Raw genomic sequence first — 20,710 nt, 5'->3', positions numbered from 1 at the left:
GTACCGTACAAGATATAAACTATAATCTGAGGCCTACCTATGTGCTGGGAATTGCAGGTTATGTTCCATCATGGATAACAGTGACAGTGCCAAAACTTTAGAGAGCCTAAAATGTGTCAGAAAATCAATGTCGTCGTAGTCTTTGAAATGTGTTCTTTTATCCACCCAGGACGTTTTATTGCATAATCTTGATCATATTACTTGTCGCTGTGATTTTCTATAGCAATTAGATATTCCAGCTGTCTACGAGCAGCCATATTGGAAGGCTATTATCTCAGATTTCCCATTTCACCGGCCAAACAATCTGTGGTAAAATTTTAAACCGAGATAATGTTGTTGGTTCACGCAGCATTAACCTTTTAACCACCGACGTTCGAGGTTCAGTCTAAAAACGCCAACGTCCGATTGATCGGACGTTCCAGAAAAAGTACTTTCCAAGTTATTTATTTATTCACTTTAATGTTTTGGACTAGTTTTTGATTAAATAAGACTATATACAACAAGTTTAGTTGAGGAACTTGCTGCCGAGTGGCTTGGTGACCAAGCGGCAATTCAGCTCCCGCGGGCGGGTAACGAACCCCTTACTATTTTACCGAAAAAAAAAAAAGGAACGCAACTGTTCCGTATTCAGAAAGATTAGTACTAGTCAAGGTGGTAAATGGAAAAAAGACCAGATACATTTGTAAACAGTGTAAGAAGAGTGGACACCCTTTGTGCCTCCCTAAACACATTTGTTAGAGCACATTATAAACATGTGTACCCTAAATATTAGTAAATCATTTCTTGTATCGTATTTTTAAGGCAAAAAGTGAATTTTTGAGCGTTAAGTATGTGTGAAATAGACATTAGTAATCATTTTTTACTTAAAACGAACCAGGAACTGAAGGATTTGCATATAATGTAAGATTAGAAAATTTCACGTTAATGTAATAATAATAATAATAATAATAATAATAATAATAAAATTATTGTAAGTGTAATATTGTACATAAAGCTCTATCTTTTCATATATAGCAAAGGAAACACCAGCTCTCTAAAATAATGCAGCTTTTGATAGTAAAAATATTTTTTTCTTGCCGGCTTTTGATTATGAAATACTTTTATTTTCAAAGAAAGGAAATATTTATTTGAATTATCACTTCATTAAAAAAATTAAATAAAGTTGCATTAATTTACATCAATAAAATGTCCGAAGCATTACCTACGAAACAAAAAAAGCCCATCCAATTTACATAAATTGAACAGAAGTTATTACGAATAATTTACTGCAAGGTAAAAAGTGCTAATTAGGGCTTGGCGGTACCAGGACATGGACACCGGGTATGAGGCTGGCGGTCGAAGGGTTAAACTAAGGTAAAAGGTTTCACTCGCGTTGATGAATACGCACCTAAATCCTGCTCTGCCAGAGTAAACGGGACGACCACAGGGACACTTCCTTGTGAACCGTGTTAAAAAGTCACATTGGCCTGTACAGTTTAACCTCCAGATGTGCTAATATTTGGACTTATATCTTATCGCGCTAACTGAACCTACTTTTAGTTGAGCTCATTACGTGCACCGGCTATTAGCAAGGAGGAGGAGGACGAGTACATATCACCTCAGGTGTTACGTAAAGAAGAGATTATAGCGCCAGCCTCATTCTTAACAGTACAGCTGGAGTTCTTGACCTGGGAAAAATAAGAAGAAAAGATATAAAATAGTGTACCATTCAATTATCACCTTTGTCAACTCCATAGGAACCACTGGTGTGAAAATGAGAAATGCTGACAGTGGGGTTTGAACCCACTATTTCCCGAATGCAAGCTCACAGCTGCGCGCCCCTAACTGCACGCCAACTCGCTCGGTAAAAAAAAAAAAGTTTAAAGATTTACTATAATGTCCATGAGCTTAAAAGTTGACAAAAGTCTAGGATCACACACACAAAAAATCATCAAATGTCATCTAGAACTTTGCGACTAGACCTCTGCATTATTATTATTATTATTATTATTATTATTATTATTATTTTGCTACTTGCTTTACGTCGCACCTTCACAGATAGGTCTTATGGCGACGATGGGACAGGAACGGCCTAGGAGTGGGAAGGAAGCGGCCGTGGCCTTAATTGAGGTACAGCCCCAGCATTTGCCTGGTGTGAAAATGGGAAACCACGGGAAACCATTTTCAGGGTTGTCGAATTATTATTATTATTATTATTATTATTATTATTATTATTATTATTATTATTATTATTATTATTATTATTATTATTCCTGAGCTCTCACATCTAATATGATATACTGTACGTCGCTTGATTTCATTGAGTTCTTCTTCTTTTTCCACTTAGGCCCGGTTTCACAGTTTGAGTTTAAGCCGAAGCTTTAGTAAGCCACGCACGCCGCTTAAGCAAGGCTTACTCTTTGGCTTAAACACTACGAGTTTCACAGTAGGGGGACCATGTGCAGCTTTACTAAGCTGAACATCTCCGAAGTTGGTAATGCTTGCGCATGCGCAGTGATTCAATTCTCATCTTTGTTTACATCCGTAGCCTATGATTGATTGACTTGTAGGTTATACATCGTTTCTAGAGGGCAAACGGTTGGAAATAGGTATATACCATCGCGGACTTTTTTGTAGAGGTTTCTATGCTCTACAATTCGTACACTTACACTTGGGGTCTATCGTTGATGGTTCACGCAGCGTAAGCCAAGAAAGCAAGTGACCGACCGACATTTTTGTCTCTTGAGCCTCGAAATATATTCAGAAATATAAGTTATTTATTAATGTTATTGGTTTTACGTCCCACTAACTATGAATTTGAGCACCTTCACCACAGGACTGAGACAGGATCGAACCTGCCAAGTTGGGCTATAAGAGGGCCAGCCCTTTACCATCTGATCTGAATCCTTAGCTTAAACCTCAGTTTCATACAGCTTAAGCCAGTCACAGATAAGCTCGGCTTACCACTTGCACTCCCCACTGTGAAACTCGTCCAGAGTTTAAGCTCCCGCTTAAGCCCGATCCAAGGCTTAAGCGTATACTGTGAAACCGGGCCTTAATCTGTTTACCCTCCAGAGTTGGTTTTTCCCTCGGACTCAGCGAGGGATCCTACCTCCACCGCCTCAAGGGCAGTGTCCTGGAGCGTGATACATTGGATCGGACTGAAGTGTCATGGCGTTTCTCTGTAAACATCAAATTGGAGGTGAAAATAACTTGTAGAATCTGCTCTATCTCCATTCAAAGGGAGGGAAGAAGTGTTTGGTGAGATAGAAGGCCACTCGGTCAGTGGATGCAGAGCGGGTCTAAGCAGGGGGATGATACTTCATGGGGAGCGTCCCAAGCAGTTTCGAGATGGGTCCCGCAATCTCCGCCAACTACTGAAAACTAAAGTTCCCTTTTAGAGGGTTATTTAGAAGGCAGTGGCTGGCATTACACATTCAGTTGCGCGGTTCAGCAAATTCATAACACAACAACGTTATCGTTGCGAGCGAAGGGAACTTGGTCGTACGGCAAGTTATAGTGCTTGTTAGACGAAAATTTGTTTGAGATTCTTTCGCACTGAACAAGATTTTTGATCCAGTTTTTTGAGAGTATGGAGTGAAATTAGAATTATACGCGTTCTTAGTGTGAAGAAATAGTATTATGATCATGAACTGACTTCACATTGAACTACCTAGCTGTTGCGAGTAAACGTGTGTGTGCTGGTGCTTCCTACCTGTTGTTTGGAATAAATAAATTCAAAATATAAACTGTGTGCATTATGCTATGTTTTACTTCTTCCTTTCCTTCTCCTGTTTTCCATTCCCATACATAAAAGTCGTGAGAAGGGTTCAACGAACGAACGAGCGAAAGAATGAGGTTATGTTAGATCGTGATTTTGGGGTTTTATATGAATTGAATTAACATTTTCAGTAATCAATGTTGCATTTATTATTTAATAAATGTAAATTTACATTAAAATGCGAACGGTGAAACAACGATACAAGCTAACGTAATAACAGGATTGCCAACATACAAATATGGTAACTGCAATTTACTTTTCAAGTAAAAGACACGAGAGAAGCTTGCGATACAATGCAATAATTATCTCTATCACAATTAAAATTTTAACAAAATAACAATTGTCATTATCAAGTTTATTACGAGGTACTATCGTGGTATTTATTTCCTTATGTTGGCGGAGAAAAAGGGGCCAATATAGCTTCCATGACCTGCTGTCTCAGTGAACTTTATTATACAGGAGTGACGGATCTGGGTCTCGGCCTACGAGTGGCCACGGCTGGTCCGTGGTCCGACAGCTCTGCACTGCGACCGGCCAACCAACCAAAGGAGGGGTGGCCGCGGCTCTACGCCTCTGCATTCGGAAGGTGGAGAGGGGCTCGTCCCCCACCGTCGGCTGTCCTGAGAATGGTTTTGTGTGGTTTTCCATTCTGGACTAGAGCGAATGCTGGGACAGTTCCTAGTATAGGGCACGGCCGCCAAACTTCATCGCACATTTCCTTCTCCGATACAAATCTCCCGGCCTGAGAGACAGCGTAACCGTCTTAGAAGGAGGCCCGCCTCCCCCTTCAGGGGAGGAATGAAAACATTTAGTAGCAGTAGTAGATAGAAGGAGCCTCCATGGCTCAGGTGCAGCAGCGCGCCGCCCTCTCACCGCTGGGTTCCGTGGTTCAAATCCCGGTCACTCCATGTGAGATTTGTGCTGGACAAAGCGGAGGGGGGACAGTTTTTTCTAAGAGTACTCTGGTTTCTCTGCCATCTTTCAATCCAGAAACACTCTCCAATATCATTTCATTTGTCAGTCAGTAATCATTGCCTCAGAGGAGTGCGACTGGCTTCGGCAACCGGCACAACTCCTATCCTCGCCGCTAGATGGGGCATTCATTTATTCGAATCCTGACCCGGTCGAGAGAGTAGATACAGGCTGTGAATTTTTTTTTTTTTTTTTTTTTTTTTTTTTTTTTTTTTTTTTTTTTTTTTTTTTTTTCCTTCAGTAGGTAGAAGGCCACTCATTATAAATCGCACAAGAGATAGAAATACGAGCAGATGAGATATTGCTGAGAGTCATGTATCAAGGACAGGTAAACAGAAACTAGCCGCGGAATGTCTACACACACACATGACGTGCGACGGCATACATAAGCGCTTACGTATTTCATGCGTGTCTTATAAGATTCCTGGCGTTGGAGTGCCGAAGAATTTGGCACGATAAGGAAACACACCTTGTAATCCACAGTACAGACAGGTATCCGGATAGAATTGTTTTAAAAATAAATGTAGTTCATGTTTCATGTAAAGGAGCTTAGGGACATCGTGGCCAGTAGCAATGTGTGTGTGTGGGGAGGGGGTTAACATCAAAATTGATAGGGGAAACAGCTATAAAACGACATTTGTGCGTATTTCCTTTAAGTACATATTCTTCTTAATAATTATAGAAATTAAAGGAAATAAATAGGCTAGTTGAAAAGAAGAGTCTCCGTGGCTCAAGCGGCCTCTCACCGCTGGCTTCCGTGGTTCAAATCCCGGTCACTCCATGTGAGATTTGTGCTGGACAACGCGGAGGCGGAACAGGTTTTTCTCCGGGTACTCCAGTTTTTCCTGTCATAATCCATTCCAGCAACGCATATCATTACATTTCATCTGTCATCCATTAATCATTGCCCCAGAGGAGTGCGACAGGCTTCGGCAGCTGGCACAGTTCTTATCCTCGCCGCTAGATGGGGCTTCATTTATTCCATTCCTGACCCGGTAGAATGCCTGGAAACAGGCTGTGGATTTTCAATTAGTTGAAAAGACAACAGTTGTACAAATTGTTATATATATATCCCAGTTTTAGGGGGTTAAACGGAATGAATAATTTTTCCCAACATATTGGGGTGGGGGGGACTGCCCCCTTTACCACACCCCCAATCGCCGCGACTGGCAATAACACCATATTGTTATATCCAGGCCCCGGATTTTCGTGCCATGCAGTCTTTTAATTATTGGTGCATCATACACAATGCTTACTTATACCCGGTGGGAAAAATGAAACTAGCCCGGAAGACTGACGCAGAATTGACCCTTGTCAATGAACAGGAGAAATGATGGAAACCATCCTTTCGATGCACCAATGGGTTGCTCTCGCCCGAGTACGTCGCCACAGTATTTCTAAATGCCGAAAATCTGGCCAAAAGTTCCTAAAATCAAGATTCAATTTGAAAATTTTCTTCTTCTTCTCTATCTGTTTACCCTCCAGGGTTGGTTTTTCCCTCGGAATCAGCGAGGGATCCCACCTCTACCGCCACAAGGGCAGTGTCCTGGAGCTTCAGACTCTATTTCGGGGAATACAACTGGGGAGGAGGACCAGTACCTCGCCCAGTCGGCCTCACCTGCTATACTGAACAGGGGCCTTGCGGGGGAATGGGAGATTGGAAGGGATAGACAAGATAAGGTACCATCCCGGCATTTACCTGGAGGAGATGTGGGAAACCACGGAAAACCACTTCCAGGATGGCTGAGGTGGGAATCGAACCCACCTCTACTCAGTTGACGTTCCGAGGCTGAGTGGACTCCATTCCAGCCCTTGTACCACTTTTCAAATTTCGTGGCAAAGCCGGGAATCGAACCCGGGCCTCCGGGGGTGGCAGCTACCTTCCCTCTTCCTTGTCTATCCGTTCCAATCTCCCAATTCCCCGTAAGGCCCCTGTTCAGCATTGCAGGTGAGCTCACTTGGGCGAGGTACTGGTCCTCCTCCCCAATTGTATTCCCCGAAATAGAGTCTGAAGCTCCAGGACACTGCCCTTGTGGCGGTAGAGGTGGGATCCCTCGCTGAATCTGAGAGAAAAATCAACCCTGAATGGTAAAAGGATTAAGAAAAAAGAAGAAGAAAGGTTTATATTAGGTTCGTCATATAAAATCCACTATTTTTATTTTAGGTCTGCCATGTTTGTTAAAGTAACTTTAAATTCAGAATCAGTGACTTTAAAGACCCTTACCTACTTTTTTTTAAATTAACATGACACTAGTTTGAAGCCTCCGTGGCTCAGGCGGCTGCGCGCCGCCATCTCACCGATGGGTTCCGTGGTTCAAATCCCGAGCACTCCATGTGAGATTTGTGCTGGACAAAGCGGAGGAGGGACAGATTTTCCTCCGGGTATTCCGGTTTTCACTGTCATCTTTCATTCCAGCAACACCCTCCAATATCATTTCATTTCATATGTCGGTCATTAATCATTGCCCCAGAGGAGTGTGGTAGGCTTCGGCAGCCGGCACAGTTCCTATCCTTGCCGCCAGATGGGTGGGGACTACATTCATTCCGTTCCTGACCCGATCAAATGACTGGAAACAGACTGTGGATTTTTTTCATGACATTATTTTAAAATTTTATGTGAGTTCCACGGCAGTATGTTATTGCTTACGCAATCAAATCTAAGGCATAAAAGTTTTAATATGGGTAGCGAAAGCATGGTAAAGCAATTATTAAACACCAGTTTTTTCATCACTTTCTTACAGTGATTTGTTAATTTTTTGTACTTTAGTTTTGCAATACTATATTATTACAGCACATACAATTATTTTACAATGGTTAAGTGACTGAAATGACCAAAGTACGTATTTCACCTCTGAAAGAAAAAAAGTAATTCTCTGCAGGCTTTCTCTTTTTCTATCTCCATGTCTTTCTATTAAATTAATTCATTTCGTGATCCGTCCGGTTCCATGACTAAATGGTTAGCGTGCTGGCCTTTGGTCACAGAGGTCCCGGGTTCGATTCCCGGCAGGGTCGAGTATTTTAACCATACCTGGTTAATTTAGCTGGCACGGGGGCTGGGTATATGTGTCGTCTTCATCATCATGCCGCGCAGGTCGCCTATGCGCGTAAATCAAAAGACCTGCATTTGGTGAGCCGAACTTGTCCTCGGACACTCCCGGCACTAAAAGCCATACGCCATTCTTTATTTCGTGATCTGAATAATCTGATAAAAGGAATAGGGGAGGGATGTGCGGACTTACTTAATTAATTTCTTCTTTAACAACGCCTGAGCTTCTGGCCCAGGAAATGCCATTGAAGAAGATCACTTTGAAATGTACTGTAGGTATTGTTATTGTCAACTAGTGGAGCCGCGCTACTCCACAGTATTCGTTACAAATAGGTCAGAGAACGCATCTTGATATGCCTTATGTATAGTAATTGCCACGTAAGGCAATACCCCAGAAAGTAAATATCGCCGCCCGATGCTCTTCTTTTCTCTTTTTTGTAATGGCTGATCACTGCTGCCAACCTGCCTGGTTACATATTAAAATCACCAGACATAACCATAACAATCTAACCTCAACGTAAACACCGATAATGAATGTTTCCCTACCCTAGTAAATGATAAAAGTTAAGATGAAATAAATCAAGATATTCATAATTAAGTCGATTTCGACACTCAATGAGGAATTAAGGAAATAAACACACTTTCTCACTCAAATTAATGTTACATATATCTGTCTTTATTTTGATATACAGTAGGCGTATTATAACCATATTCTTGAAAAGAGGGGCGTGTTAAACGATGCAATTTATTTAGTAACTCTTTGCAGTGTGATTTTCGAAAGTTCCAGGCATCCAATGACTTCCATTTCTTTTGCGCGAACATTTCCTTCTCTCTTCAATACCGGTAACCAGTAAGGAGAGAGATTATTGGGCATATTTTCAGCCTGCAGGCTGGTAATATCTTCAAGCTCCGTGAACGGAAATTAGGTCAGCTTTCAAGTTCACTGCGGATTTGAAAATAATAATTTTATAAGTTCTACTGCCAAAATTTCGTCCCGCAAGAGTTATTTCATGTACCGGTAGATCTAGACATGAGACTGACGTATTTGAGCACTTTCATCATTTCACACAAACTATGTTATTAAATGCATTATCCGAACATGCCACAATTCTACTTACCTGGTATTAGCCAAATAGATTTACAATCCCACAGAAAAAGAATATATGCTTTAAATATTCTCGCAAATGTGACTTTAACGGCAATGCGGTGGCAACATGCAATTCACACTAGAACAGTGATTGAACGTTGCCAACGTGCCAGATTAACGGTAAACGTAAGACGTCGTATCGGCAAGTAGGGTCCCTAAACTGTATGGTTACCGACACTGAAAAATACCTGCAAAATACCCAACAACAAGAAAAGTAACTATAAATCAATACCTTAATATTACAGGGGAGAAAGTGTAAGGTTGCACCCTTAGGGTTCGTCCTTACACGGAGAGGACTATAGTCATATTGTTTTGCCTGTCCTTTACAATAGTTTTATGGACACTTAACCCCGGTACATAATAATTAGTAGTTAAACATACTGGAAAGGATATTAGAAAGAAGAATGAGAAGAAAGATTGAAGGAGAGTTACAAGAGGGACAATATGGCTTCAGAAGTGAACAATCACGGCCAACTGGATCCCTCGCTGCGCTAGCTAGAGTGACGCATCAAGTCGGCCGTGGAACAATCTACAGTCGACCCAATCTTTAGCATGAGACAGCTGATGGAAAAGAACTGGAAATATGGAAAAGATCTGGTCATGACTTTCATAGATATAGAAAAGGCATATCATAGTGTCCCCAGCAGTGCCGGATTAAGGTGTTTGGGGGCCCTGGGCTATTAAAAAATGTGGGGCCCCTTCTTCGTAACATCACGTAAGACTAGCATACTGAAGTCGTTATAGAAATACTTCCACTTAAATTGATGAATAAGGAAGTGTTGAAATAGGCTACAATTTTTCTCTATTTTTCATGTTAATATTTCATAATGCCGAAACATATTTTACATTTGTCTCATCATCACTATCAAATCGACATACGAAACAGAACTTACGTTTTTTGGCACCACTAGGATATTTCCTATCCATTTTACAAGAACATTACAGATTTAACTTACGAATGGTTCAATAATCAGAGGTGAACTGGAAGTTCTCTTCCTGATGCAAAGATATAGTATATCATGCGCATTCCACCGTGCTTCCCCTGTCCCCCACTCGCTCACTCGCCCCCCATCCCCCTTTAATCCGGCCCTGGTCCCCAGAGAGAAGGTTTGGGAAACCATGGTTAAAAAGAGACTCGGAAGAGAACTGTTAGAAATGGTGCGAGCAATGTACAACAACTGTGTTAGCATGAGTACTGACCCCAATTGGGAAGACGGAATGAATTAGGACTAAGATAGGGGAGTGTGCTGTCACCTCTTTTGTTTATTATGGGCATGGGTGAAATTGTAAAGGAAACAAAGGAAGTCATGGAGATAAAGAGATAAAGATACTGCTACTTGCAGAAGATGTTGTGATTTGGGGAAAGAACAGCAAAGAAGTGCAACAACAATTAGATGTACTGAACGAAAAAAGTGAGAAGTATGGCATGAAAATCAGTACAGAGAAAAGCAAGACTATGGTGATATCAAGAGGGGAAAGGCAAGGAAAGGACACTGTGAAAATTGGAAGTCAGAGTCTGGACAGCTTTAAATACCTAGGAAGTGAACTAATGCAAAATGTTAGGGTGGACATAGAGATTAGCAGGAGGATACAGCAGGGCAATGCATCCTACCAAAGTGTAAGAAAACTTGTTTGGAGCAAAGAAGTACCAATGAAAAGTAAAGATAGAATGATTTGGACATGTAAAGAGGATGAAGGAGAACAGAATTCCAAGGCTGATACTGGAGGCAAAGTACGAGGGCAAGAGAGCAAGAGAAGACCTAGTACAAGATGGACTGAATCAGTGAAGAGCAGCATAAGAAGACGAAATTTAGACTGGGACAAGATCGTGGAAGAAGAATGGTGGACGGAAAGAGGAAGATGGAGAAGTGCCATAAATGATGTCCGGACATTTGCGGTCACTGAGATATACTTGTGGCGACTCACAGAAATTCCCCAGCAGTTACAGGAGATTTGCGGTCAATGCACCAGTGAGTGGGCCTCAATAGCTTAATCTCGGGATATTCCCGCTAACTGCCTGGGCTCAGATGACGGGTTTTTGAGTAACAATGTCTTAACAGTGTCGCTTGGTTGAAACACGTTTAAAAACGGGTACTTCTTGCGTTCCACCTGGGATGAAAGTTTTGAAGTAATTACAAATTCAAAACCTAACGCAAAATGAAAATGAAGCGAGGAAAATGATGAAGTCATTGGATTTTCTGTAGGCCTATTGGTTATTTAATAAAAATGAAATGGCGTGTGGCTTTTAGTGCCGGGAGTGTCCGAGGACAAGTTCGGCTCGCCAGGTGCAGGTCTTTTGAGTTGACGCCCGTAGGCGAACTGCGCGTCTTGATGAGGATGAAATGATGATGAAGACGACAAAAACACCCAGCCTCCATGCCAGCGAAATTAACCAATGATGGTTAAAATTCCCGACCCTGCCGGGAATCGAATCCTGGACTCCTGTGACCAAAGGCCGGCACGCTAACCATTTAGCCACGGAGCCGGACGGTTGTTTAATGAACAACCCAAACTCGAGTACATATAATAATTTGGTCGATAGTAAATTATATGTTTTGAATTGCTGATACCCGTCACACTTTATCCAGAATGTTGATCTAGAATGAGCGAACAGGAGCCTAGGCAGGTTAGCGGGGATATCCCGAGATTATGCTAATAAGGCCCACACCTTGCTGCAGCGACCGCAAATCTTCTGTGATTTCTGGGGAATTTCTGTGAGTGGGAACAAGTTTATCTCAGTGACCGCAAATATCCGGCAAACGCCACAAATACTCCGACCCGGCAAGAGCTGGATAAGGGGAAATGATGATGATGACATAATAATTGATTCAACCGTAATTTAGTTCATAACGCTTCTTTCTATACAATATTCATTGTGCCTCGACCATTCGGGCATATCTAGACCTTAACATGTTCAAGCAATCTTGCCCGAGATAGTGCAACATACAGTTGGCCGTGACTAAATACTGGTTCGGATAAGTAGACACCCACTTGCTTTAATGGTCATACAGAAGGCTAGTCGACTTGATACCTTCCCGTCTGTGGGTACGTACGTCCACTGTTTTTTCTTAGCAGCGTGTAAGTCAGGACCTCTCAGGGTGCATGCCCTGTGCACTGTGCAAAAGACGACTTCGCTTGGTTGACCAGAGTGCAGACCCCCACTCCTCGATTTGGAGCAATAGCGCTGTCTCTCTCTTTCCCACGTCTGTCTCGCTCGCTCCGCCTGTCTCCCCCTTCCTCACTTGCTCCGTAGCGCTCCAAATCCGAGCCGAGTTGAGCCGAGCTTAGCCGAGTAGCCCAGAGACGAAGCGTTGGTCCGAGCCGAGTGGGACCAATGCACTGTGCACAGGAACTGTGCGCCTCAGTTTGCACGCGTGAGAGTTTGGGCGTTTGAGAGGCCCTGAAGTAAGTTATTAGGAACGTTCTGCCACCTGCTGAGTAAAATTATTTAGAAGCTGGGGAAGGTCACATAATCAAAGAGTATCTGGCAGAGAATAGTATTCTCCCATGATCAGAGGAAGTGTATACTCTCTGTCATGACAAGTAGTAATTAAACATGGCTGCATGCAATGATTTTGGTAAGGATGCAGCGTGTGTCCGTGATGATGATACAAATTTTCAGGAATCTTGAGGACGGCAAATGGATCAATTTGAGATAAATAATCGTAGTCCCGAAACGCTTGAGACAAAAGTTATTAATAATCCAAGTTGTCCGTCCGTTCTTAGCAGACGCCGGGGTATCGGAATTTCGTCCCCAGTAGTGCAGGAAGCCATGCGAAAAGCCTCGTGCATGAGACACCTGTCGAGACTGAAGAGGATCTCTTGACAAGAATTCTCTCTGCCTGTGGAGCTGTTCAAACGACACCGGGGATATTCAAACGGGTACGACAGAACTTTGTGCGACGATGCCATGTCTGCACTGATGTAGCGAGACGCCATCTCGAAAATTTGTTGTACTGTAAATGGAGCAGCTTGTGAAACTTGTGCAGGTAAACGAACTTAACTGAGTTTTTGACTAGAACGTGTCCAGACAACGGTTCCTTATCTCAAATTGATCCATTTGCTGTCCTCAATAATCCCTGAAAACACGGATTGGATTCATTAAATTTCAGGAAGACGGCAATAAACTTTTTCAGTTCGTACCTCAAAAATCGCAGTCAGTGTGTCAAAGTAAATAATAGCAGATCTGAGTGGCTTAACAAACCCCTCGGTGTCCCCCAAGGGTCCGTCCTTGGACCATTGCTGTTTGCAATTTACTTACACGATGTTGCCAAATCGATTACACATTGCAAGTATAATCTTTATGCTGATGATCTGCAGATCTACTACCACTCAAGAACTGATAAAATTCAGAGTGCTGTAGAAAAAGTTAATGCTGATTTAAGTCTCATAAGTAATTGTGCATTGAGTAACAATCTCAAAATTAATCCTCTTAAAACGCAAGCAATAATCATTGGTACTTCGAAAAACTTACACGTCTTAAAACAATACGAAATTCCTCCTGTAGCACTAAACAATACCATTATTCCATTTTGTGAAACAGTTATGAATCTTGGTGTGGCTATAAGCGAAACATTGAACTGGTCGCAACATGTGATGAAAGTGTGCCAAAAGGTATATCAAAGCCTGTATCCTCTGAAGCGGTTTAAAAATATATTTCCTTGGTCCTTGAAAATAAAGCTAATTCAGTCACTCTTGTTTCCAATTCTCGAATACTGTGATACAGTTTTTATTGATATCAATAACGAGCAAAGCATGAGATTGCAACGTGCTCAAAATGCATGCATCAGGTATGCATTCGACATACAACCATACGCCCATGTATCCCCATTCTATACACAATTATCTTGGTTACGACTGAATGGCAGACGTAGACTCCACGCAACTACTTTGGTGTAGCAAGTGCTTTCTGAAAACACTCCTCCTTACCTATCCACCAGATTTCGCTACCTTAGTTCCCTGTACCTGTTCAATACCCGATCAGGCTGCACGCTAGAAATTCCTGTGCATCGAACCGCAACCTACAACAGATCGTTCACGATCACCGCCACGAGCTGGTGGAATGAACTCCCCAATGACATCAGGGAAGCTAAATCTAAGACAAAATTGAAAATCCTTTGCCAGCGTCATCTTTTAAGCACTTCCAGTCTTTCTTGAGTGTGAATGGGATGCATGAATGAGAGTGAATATGGTTGTTTATTGCAATGTGTTCCTGTATATAATTTAGTTATACTTTACTCACCTTAGTTTAGTTAGTGATACTTTAGTTGCTTTAGTTATACTTTAGGTTGTAAAGATTTCATATGTTTAAATTTTAAGTAAAATATACATTGTATATACATGAAGTGGTTAAGTGTAAGAAAGGGCCGGGAGCCCTAACTTCGCCACAATAAAGACGCTTTAATAATAATACATCCCGTATATCAGAATAAAGAAAGTGTTAGTCGCTTAGCAACCTGATAAATACAGAATGTATTGCGATTTAGGCTGATGACACACAGAGCGGTTTCTGCCGACTGTGACGAAACCACTGCCTGCTCGATCTGCATCTAAAATGACTGCTTATAAGCAGTGCAGTGGACAAAACACATTATTGAGCGCGACGTTAGGTGAGGAAGCTAGCTAACATTATGTAAAAATAAATTATTGTTCTTATCCCTATTCCAAAAGTCTACTTACTCTATATATCCTTTTACGTGTATATTATTGAATTTCAAAGATACTTCATAATATCTAATACAGGAATACCTACCAATGATGCAATCGCCGCGTAAATTCAGCCACGGCCGAGTGGATCCCTCGCTAAAGTGACGCATCAAGTCGGCTGTGATCCATCTGAATGTATTAAATCAATGGCGCTAGAGCGTGCACAAAGTCTTCAAAACGCTCGCTGCACCGCCAGCTACACGACAGGCCGAGTCAGCAAATCTGCCGCCTGTCGGCGAGCACCGCTGTGCCTGTTTCATCCCATCTGATACAATAGAAACATGCGCCGACTTGGCAAAAACCGCTCCGTGTGTCATCAGCCAAGCCTTCTCCTGCAATTATTGGAGTGATCATTTAATGACTTGATTTTAGGATTACTCAAAAGTTCACTGAACTTAGAGACCAACAAATGTCTGATGATACACCGGCAGCTTATTCCAGAGAGAATTTAAAAAAAATGAAACAATTCGGTCCAGTAGAAGGGAAGGACGGATTGAACAAAGCTGTTTTTCCTAAACTCTTTAAATACTGTACTAGCAGTTTCCCGCTGGCTCCGCCCGCAATGTACAAAGTATGCTGTTGTTCGTTGATATCCTCACGGATATATTTGCATAGTTTTGAGTTAATGAAATAAAGCGCACGATCTGCTGTGGTAATAGAATGTAATATTATGTCAACAAAACACTTCAAAATACATCACACAAAGAAATTGAATTAAACGTTCCTTGGAACAACACTACGCGCTGAACTGTTAAAAAGTCCTTCAAAGGTGTTCGTCATGGAGACAAATGTACTCATGACTTCTCAGAATCAACCAATTTAAGTAGTTATTACCTCAAAAGAAAGCGCTTGATCCACTGAGTGTTCTTAGACCAAAACGAACTGCGTACCTCAATTAGAACCACAGATATGATTGCTTCAATGTGAAAAAATGTTGAAGAAATGAGACGTCAAATTGAATGTGCACTCGTAACTTTCCTCATAATCAACCAATTTGAATAGTTAAGAACTGAAATGAAAGAGCTTGATCCACTGAGTGTTCTTAGGCCAAAACGAACTTCGTACCTCAATTAGAACCAAAGATATGATTGCTTCAAAGGGACAAAAAAATTGAAAAAATTAATTTGAGGAAGGCGGATGTTAAGTGATTTATAGTACCTGATGACAAATCTGTGCATGAATACATTTCAGTTAAAAAATTAAGGAAATCGACAATAGAATGGCCGGACTGACTGACTTATTTTTCATTTAAAAAAAATTAATATATAGATATCTAGAATGTATCTCTCCTACCTGCTCATCAGAATTCTTGTTTCCCTTCATGAGCTTGTCTCGGAACTGCCTCAAGGATTTCTGGGCCGCCTCCTGCAGCTTTGACTTGTACTTGAACTCCTCGCGCAGTTCCTGGGCGAGAGGTACGATGGTCTCAACCATGATAACACAAAGTCTGTAAGAGGAAGAAGCGGTGTTTATGACATGGTTAACCAGAAGTTTGTAATGGAAGTTTCAACACACCAAAAGAATAATGCTTCTTTAATACTGGACAGATTCATTAAAATTATAATTGGCACAAAAGTCACAAGTCATTCGTATGGATAGTTTTATATATATCTCATTCCATATTAAGAAAACAGTATTGCTGATATGGCAACAGGATTGCCATATCGAACGACGCTACTCAACACCATCACGGGAAACCGGCGAAACATAAATTTGTGAAATTCAGAATTTAAGTTCAAGATAAAAAGCGGAAGAAACCAAACTGCAATTTTTTTTATGAACTAAAGGAGATGGGGTAAGTCTTATGGCGACGATGGGACAGGAAGAAGCTGGGAGTGGGAAGGAAGCGGCCGCGGCCTTAATTAAGGTACAGCCCCAGCACTTGCCTGGTGTGAAATTGGGAAACAACGGAAAACCATCTTCGGGGCTACCGAGAGTGGGGGTTCGAACCCCTATCTCCCGAATACTGGATAGTGGCCGCACTTAAGCGATTGCAGCTATGGAGCTCGGTGCACAAAAAATAAAATAACCTCAGCATTGAATTGTAAGGCAAATGGGGGGGGGGGGATAGAAAAATAATATGTTTATGGGCTCGAGGGATGAGGGATGCATTTAATAAATTTCCCCCAGGCAACGCGGGGTATTACTGTTCTGTCGTATCGCTAACAAAAGCAATAGTAAAAAAATGGTAAAATTAAAATGCGCTTGAGAAAGAACAGCTAAATAACAAAACCAAGCACAAGTTATGCCTTAACGTTTCGCTGCACACCACAAACACCAGAACCTTCAGTAACAACTTCTGTATAGTACGAAAATAATAGAACACACACAAATACTATGCAATATACAACCAACTCTCACTCAACATAAGACAAGTACGGACTGAATTAAAGCGTAAAAACACACACGCAACAAATAATAAATACTATAGATGACCTCACTACAGAAGTGAGCTGCCGGCGGTTCACAGAGTGAGGGACTACACGAGGCTTGTACCAGAGCAACACAGAAGAAGGCAACGAAGCGATGGCTGTTCCTGCCACTGTGCTTCTTCCCTACGAATATATTTATGAAAAAGAAAATATTATGTAGTTATTTTAATAACTCAGGGTAAAAATGCCTCATCCTTTTTGTCTGTTCTTCATAATACATTACAAAGTACAGTATAATATCCCTTAGTCACGAGAAATAAAGTGGGTGTCTCAGAAAGGGTGTGTTCACTCCTTGTAGCTCCATAAGAGCAATACTGTTTTCTTAACATGAAATGAGCCAGTGGTAACTATTTATTTTTTATACTACATACAGCGACCTGGTACACATGATGGAAATGCTTCTATTACAAGTAAAAGTGCAATTTTCGGGCAAAATGTTAAAGTTATGAAAAGGCTAGTGAAGAGGTAATGTGCTGTTGTACAACAGACTTCCATCCACAACTTAAAGGTGAGAAGGTAACAGGGTTGGCGGCCGTTGCCTATACTAAGAACTGTCCCGGCATTCGGCTTAGTGCAGGAGAATGGAAAACCACGGAAAACTATTCTCAGGACAGCCGGTGGGGTCCAGCCTCTCTCCGTCTGCCGAATACAGAGGCGTAGATCCACGGTAGAGCCATGACCACCCCTCCTCTGCTCGGATGGCCGGTCGAAGTGCAGAGCTGTAGGACTGTAAGGAATATAAAGAATGATCTTCACTGGGGTAATCAAATTAACGAGGTTGTTAGAAAGGTTACACACCAGGCGAGTGGCCGTGCTGTTAGGAGCGCGCAGCTGTGAGCTTGCTTCCGGGAGATAGTGGGTTCGAGCCCGACTGTCGGCAGCCCTTAAGATGGTTTTCCATGGTTTCCCATTTACACACCAAGCAAGCAAGCTGTACTCTAATTAAGGCCACGGCCGATTCATTACCACTCCTAGGCCTTTCCTATCCCATCGTCGCCATAAGACCTATCTGTGTCGGTGCGACGTAAAGCAAATTGTACAAGGAAAAAGGTTACAGATCTCTTCACATGGTTATGAGGATATTTAGAGGTTGTACGTAGTAGCGATGCCGGCCCCGTGGTGTAGGGGTAACGTGCCTGCCTCTTACCCGGAGGCCTCGGGTTCGATTCCCGGCCAGGTCAGGGATTTTTACCTGGACCTGAGGGCTGGTTCGAGGTCCACTCAGCCTACGTGATTAGAATTGAGGAGCTATCTGACGGTCAGATAGCGACCCCGGTCTAGAAAGCCAAGAATAACGGCCGAGAGGATTCGTCGTGCTGACCACATGACACCTCGTAATCTGCAGGCCTTCGGGCTGAGCAGCGGTCGCTTGGTAGGCCAAGGCCCTTCAAGGGCTGTAGTGCCATGGGGTTGGTAGTAGCGATGTAAAGGAGAGGGCGTGTAAGTCCTGGGGCGCAGTTAGAGTATGGCTCCAGTGTATGGAACCCTCACCAGGACTACTTGATACGAGAACTGGAAAGGAACACGATTTGTTCTGGGTGATTTCCGACAAAGGAGTAGTGTTACGAAAATGTTACAAACTTTGGACTGGGAAGACTTGGCAGTAAGGAGACGAGCTGCTTGACTGCGTGGTATGGTTCGAGCTGTCAGTGGAGAGTTGGCGTGGAGTAAGATAAAGTACAAGAATAGGCTTGAGTGGGGCTTTTGAAAGTAGGAAAGATCACAATATGAAGATAAAACTGGAATTCAAGAGGACAGATTGGGGCAAAGATTCACTTATAGGACGAGGAGTAAGGAATTGGAATAAATTATCAAGGGAAATATTCTATAAATTTCCAAGTTCTTTGAAGATGTTCAAGGAAAAGCTTGGTAAACAACTGATAGGTAATCTGCCACCTGGGTGACTGCCCTAAATGCAGATCATTGATTGATTGATTGATTGATTGAAATCAAATCAATCACTACTGATCTGCATTTATGGCAATCATCCAGGTGTCAGAATCCCATCTGTTGTTTTCCTAGCCTTTTCTTAAATGATTCGTCATCTCTCCGCTGACAGCTCGGAACATTCCACTTAGTCGAGAGCAGCTCGTCTCCTTTCTCCCAAGTCCTCCCAGCCCAAACTTTGCAACCTTTTTGTACCGCTACTCTCAAGTAATCCTGGTGAGGGTCCCATACACTGGAACCATACTCAAGTTGGGGGTCTTACCAGAGACTTATGTGCCCTCTCCTTTACATCCTTACCAAAACCCCAAAATACCCTCATAACTATGTGCAGAGATCTGTACCCTTTATTTACAATCATATTTATGGGATTACCCCTATGAATATCGTTCCCTCTATTAACACCAAGTACCTGCAATGATCCCCAAAAGGAACTTTCACCCCATCAACGCAGTAATGAAAACTGAGGGAGATTGATTGATTGATTGATTGATTGATTGATTGATTGATTGATTGATTGATTGATTGATTGATTGATTGATTGATTGATTGATTGATTGATTGATTTCCCTTTTGTAAAATATCAATCAATCCCTCTTAGTTTTTCTTCATCCATCGAAGTACATCCACTTTATAAGAAAAGAAATGGGGAAACTTAACTTCTGGATGGCCTAGTAATTGTATTTCTGCTAACTCTGGTGGTCGGATAGGAAAGGTGATGGATGAAGAGGAATATTGTGAAAATAAAAAGAAGAGTGTGGCTGGTACTCACTCTAGCACTATTAGTTTGTGCCTGTTCCTGGCCATCTCGACGATACTGTGAAGCGGTGCTTGCTTCATGTCAATTTTCTTCATGGTACCCACAATTTCCTTGGCCGTCTTGCCCCATATCTTGCCAGGAGGACACGAAGTACTCTTCTTAAGAAACAGTCGGATTGAAGGAATGCTTAAGGGCTGGAAGACATCCTGAAACACCAAGTCATATAAGTGTTATAACAAGAGGAAACGTATTATTAACTATACGTTCAGTCCTCAGCCCGAAGGCTGGTTGAATCCTCTACAGCTCCGCCATCAGCTGTCATAGATGGCCTAGGCATCACTGAAGAGGCATGCTAGGGAGATGACCAGGGAAGTAGTTTCCCGTTGCTTTCCTCACCCAGCCAGAAGTTGCTATTACATATCAGTCTGCCAAGGCCACTGAAACGCATGCAACAACCGATCCTATGAGCGACATTTTCACACAGTTCATAGCAGGGACTGCCTGCAGAAGAAATGGCATTACTAGCATCACTCATACCTCAGTCTTTTGCATACTGCGAAAGCCAACAATAAGACAGAGACAGATCAATGAAAATATAGGGCAAAATAGAAACAAAGTTATTATTGCTCTTGTACAGACATTGTACCGGGAGGTACACTTCAACTACGCACATTCAAAAGAAGCGCCTTAATGAACTCCTCTATCGACCAAAAGGTGAAACTGATACCACATAAAGTTGGGACTTTAATCAGAAGATGTCACCACTGAAGTATTAAGTAATTGTGTTATTCTGAAGTTGCCTAAACTGACTGGTTTTATTTGCTGTTTACATCAAGAAGTTTAGACATTTTTCCACAGATGTCACTACTAAAAAACTATGGTTATGCATTCTGGTGCAAGGTAAAGGAAGTTGTTATTGAAAGAAATTTTGTGTTCATGGGTT

At 42.0% G+C, this 20,710-nt stretch overlaps 1 protein-coding gene across 2 annotated transcripts in view; it reads right to left on the bottom strand.

Moving 5' to 3' along the window:
- The window catches only part of LOC136885293 (galactoside alpha-(1,2)-fucosyltransferase 2), a 93,989-nt gene that overhangs the window by 49,902 nt on the left and 23,377 nt on the right, over positions 1 to 20,710 (bottom strand). For both annotated transcript variants that reach the window (XM_067157801.2, XM_068230338.1), the window contains exons 2-3: positions 19,780 to 19,973; positions 15,925 to 16,078 (exon numbers count right to left, since the gene is read on the bottom strand). In XM_067157801.2, the coding sequence (XP_067013902.2) occupies positions 15,925 to 16,078; positions 19,780 to 19,973 (348 nt within the window). The remainder of the gene's footprint in view (positions 1 to 15,924; positions 16,079 to 19,779; positions 19,974 to 20,710) is intronic.

This window comes from Anabrus simplex, chromosome 14, assembly GCF_040414725.1.
Source record: "Anabrus simplex isolate iqAnaSimp1 chromosome 14, ASM4041472v1, whole genome shotgun sequence".
Lineage (NCBI taxonomy): Eukaryota > Metazoa > Arthropoda > Insecta > Orthoptera > Tettigoniidae > Anabrus > Anabrus simplex.
This window is presented reverse-complemented; position numbering and strand designations above follow the sequence as displayed.